The sequence below is a fragment of the Aplysia californica genome, unplaced genomic scaffold (genome assembly GCF_000002075.1).
Source record: "Aplysia californica isolate F4 #8 unplaced genomic scaffold, AplCal3.0 scaffold00169, whole genome shotgun sequence".
Taxonomy (NCBI): domain Eukaryota; kingdom Metazoa; phylum Mollusca; class Gastropoda; order Aplysiida; family Aplysiidae; genus Aplysia; species Aplysia californica.
This window is the reverse complement of record NW_004797439.1, coordinates 1110521-1113258: the sequence shown is the minus strand read 5'-3', so window position 1 is coordinate 1113258 and position 2738 is coordinate 1110521. Positions and strand designations below refer to the sequence as shown.

Sequence of the window (2738 nt, the reverse complement as noted above, 5' to 3'; positions counted from 1 at the left end):
CCCCCCCCCAAAAAAAAACACTTTTACTAAAACTAAAACTGACCATCCTGTCTTGCTGTTCACAGTCACTGATGAACTCCGTGCCCTCATCCTCAACGCCCAGTCCTCTGGGTCGGCCCCTGCCCCAGCACAGAGCAAACCAGCCCCACCTCCAGCGGCAGCGCCAGCTGATGCAGATGATGATGATGATGACGATGTTGATCTGTTTGGAAGTGATGTAAGTAAGGAGGATTCAGTCATGAGTCACTTGAGAATGTTCTGTCTTTCTTTTTTCCCTTTTTTTTTCTCTTCCTTTAAATGATGGTTGTTTGAGGGTGGGGTTGAGCGTTCGGGGGGGTGGGGGGGTTGTCGCTCCTTCAATAAAATAGGTTCTGTCTCTTGAGTCATCTAGTGACTCATCAGTTCAGAAAGTTCAGAAAAGGTAAGGTTATCATTTTTGTTTGAAAGAAAACAAAGACGTCCCTTGTGTTCAAGTTTGGTCGGAGTTACGAAATCTGTAGTAGTTACAAAGTGGAAAAGTGTATTTAGGCCATTCCCAAAAGGGGATATTAACATGTTCTTATGCTTTGTAGAATTGTAAATGGGCTGATTTATCAGTGTCATGCTCATACTGTGCCGGAACAATATAGGGGGGAACTGCTGCTTTTTCTTTCCTCATCCTTACTATCGTCATTTTTCCTGTACTTGTTTTGTGTGTTTGTTAGTTTCTTGTGAACTTCTATTTCCTGGGTGCCTTGATAGTTGAAGTAGACTTTGTGCCTTTGAAGCTAGAGAAGTGAGCAGAGTAAGCCTGATTCCCCATTTGGACTTCTTTGTTGACTTCCACCCCTTGTTGCTCATATGACCTTATACTGTTGCGAACGCTGTAAAAACTCTACTAAAACTAAACCTTCTTACCTTTTCCTTACACAAAATGACCATTATTGTATCATGTGCTTGTCTTTACTCAAATGTGAACAGGGTCCATTATGGCTCATGTCCAGTTAGGTGCGTGTTTAAACATTATGCTGTTGTTCTTTCTTCTTCTTTCCAGGATGAAGACACAATAGCCCTGAAAGATAAACGCTTGAAAGAATACGCAGAAAAGAAAGCAAAGAGTAAGTGCATTCCATGGGTTGTAAGTGAGGTGGCATGAGCTTTGGCCATTTGATTATTGGTGTACATTTTGATGTTGTGTATGCCCTTTTTTTCTTTAACACTTTGCCATCATAGTTTGGGGAAATTCCAAAGAAACTGGGTGGTAAACATCGCCAATTGGCGAGATGAGGCGGCAAAGTGTTAAAGCAGCGTTACCATTGCCCCTATCTATTCCTGTCAAACTGTTTTGTCATTATCACACCAACTTTCATAATCTTAGTCTACTGTTGGACTATGAAAACCATTTGTAGAGATCATATCAGTGGTAACAATCCCAAACCGTGCAATGGATTCCTTTGCACTATCACCAGATAATGCAACAAAAGGTGACTGTTTTATAAAAGATGCCCTTATGGCGGTTACTCTTACAAAGGTGTTGTGTGGGTGGTGGAGCAAAGAGAAAGGCCCGACTCGCTGTGCTGATGCACACCGATATGTCAGGAAGAGATGTGAAGAAAGTTTTGTTGATACTCGTAAGGAAGAGCACTCAGTCATACAGCTGTCTTCTATTTCAACTCGATAAATGCATGGATGACATCAGACATTTTGAGAGACTATGCTCAAGTGATTCGTTGAATAAGTACATGAAAAGTTCTTCACGGGCAATAATTATTTGACTAAATCCTTAATCCTATAGGCATCCTGAGAGACAATTCTCTAGTGATTCGTTGAATAAGTACATGAAACGTTCTTCAGGCGCAATTATTACTTGACAAAGTCATTAATCCTATAGGCCTATCCAGTGTTTTACAGGTTTCATGTGTCACATGTCATAGCTTAATTAAATATTAGTCACCCAAACACCCCGTGAGAAACCTCTCAGACGCATTTCAAGAGACCAATCTAAACACACACGCACTCACACACATATTCCTATGTACCCGTAAGGGTGTGAACTGGCTGTCCATCGCTTTCATTGTGCTGTGGGAGGAGCAGCCTCACCAAATATCGAAATATCTGGTAGTCTACACTTGTCTTTGTTATCCTGATGCAAACTGTCTAGGTTCTTTCTGAAGATTTCCCTTTGCTAAGCTTTACCTACTGATGTGTTTAGCTGATAGACGGGTGCATTTAGAGGAAGTGGCCTGAATTTTTTGCAAAATAACTGGCATTTAAGGGAAGCAAGTTTTTGTATGACTACTATGCAATTATTTACAAATTTAAAAAAAAATTTTTTTTCAGAACCGGGTGTGATCGCCAAGTCTAACGTTGTCCTTGATGTGAAGCCTTGGGATGACGAGACAGACATGGCGGAGATGGAGAAGAGAGTCCGTGCCATTGAACAGGATGGGCTTCTCTGGGGAGCTTGTGAGTACCAGGGTGAAAGGAGGGGAGGAGGGGGGAATTTTTGTCCACATGGATTAGGAGGCGGAGCTTAACCTAAGGTAAACATTCCGTCAAAAGTAAGCTTGAGCCTCAATTTTAAAGGGGTTCTTTTAACGCCTATAATGTCCGAGTTGTCACTAGATTCTGTTCAATTTCTGGTCCTCCGCTACTGCATAATGTTCAAGTATTTATACACTTGTTGAATATTGATGAAGTTGCTGCTGTCCCTTTAAAAAGAGACGTCTTTGTAATTATTTGCAGTATGCGACATGGTT

The 2738-nt window shown here is 41.5% G+C and overlaps 1 protein-coding gene across 1 annotated transcript in view; it reads left to right on the top strand.

The window, feature by feature from the left end:
- The window catches only part of LOC101849374 (elongation factor 1-delta), a 68766-nt gene that overhangs the window by 62503 nt on the left and 3525 nt on the right, over positions 1-2738 (top strand). Inside the window, exons 5-7 of the mRNA XM_035969682.1 lie at positions 66-217; positions 1034-1097; positions 2320-2445. Coding sequence (XP_035825575.1) covers positions 66-217; positions 1034-1097; positions 2320-2445 — 342 coding nt within the window. The remainder of the gene's footprint in view (positions 1-65; positions 218-1033; positions 1098-2319; positions 2446-2738) is intronic.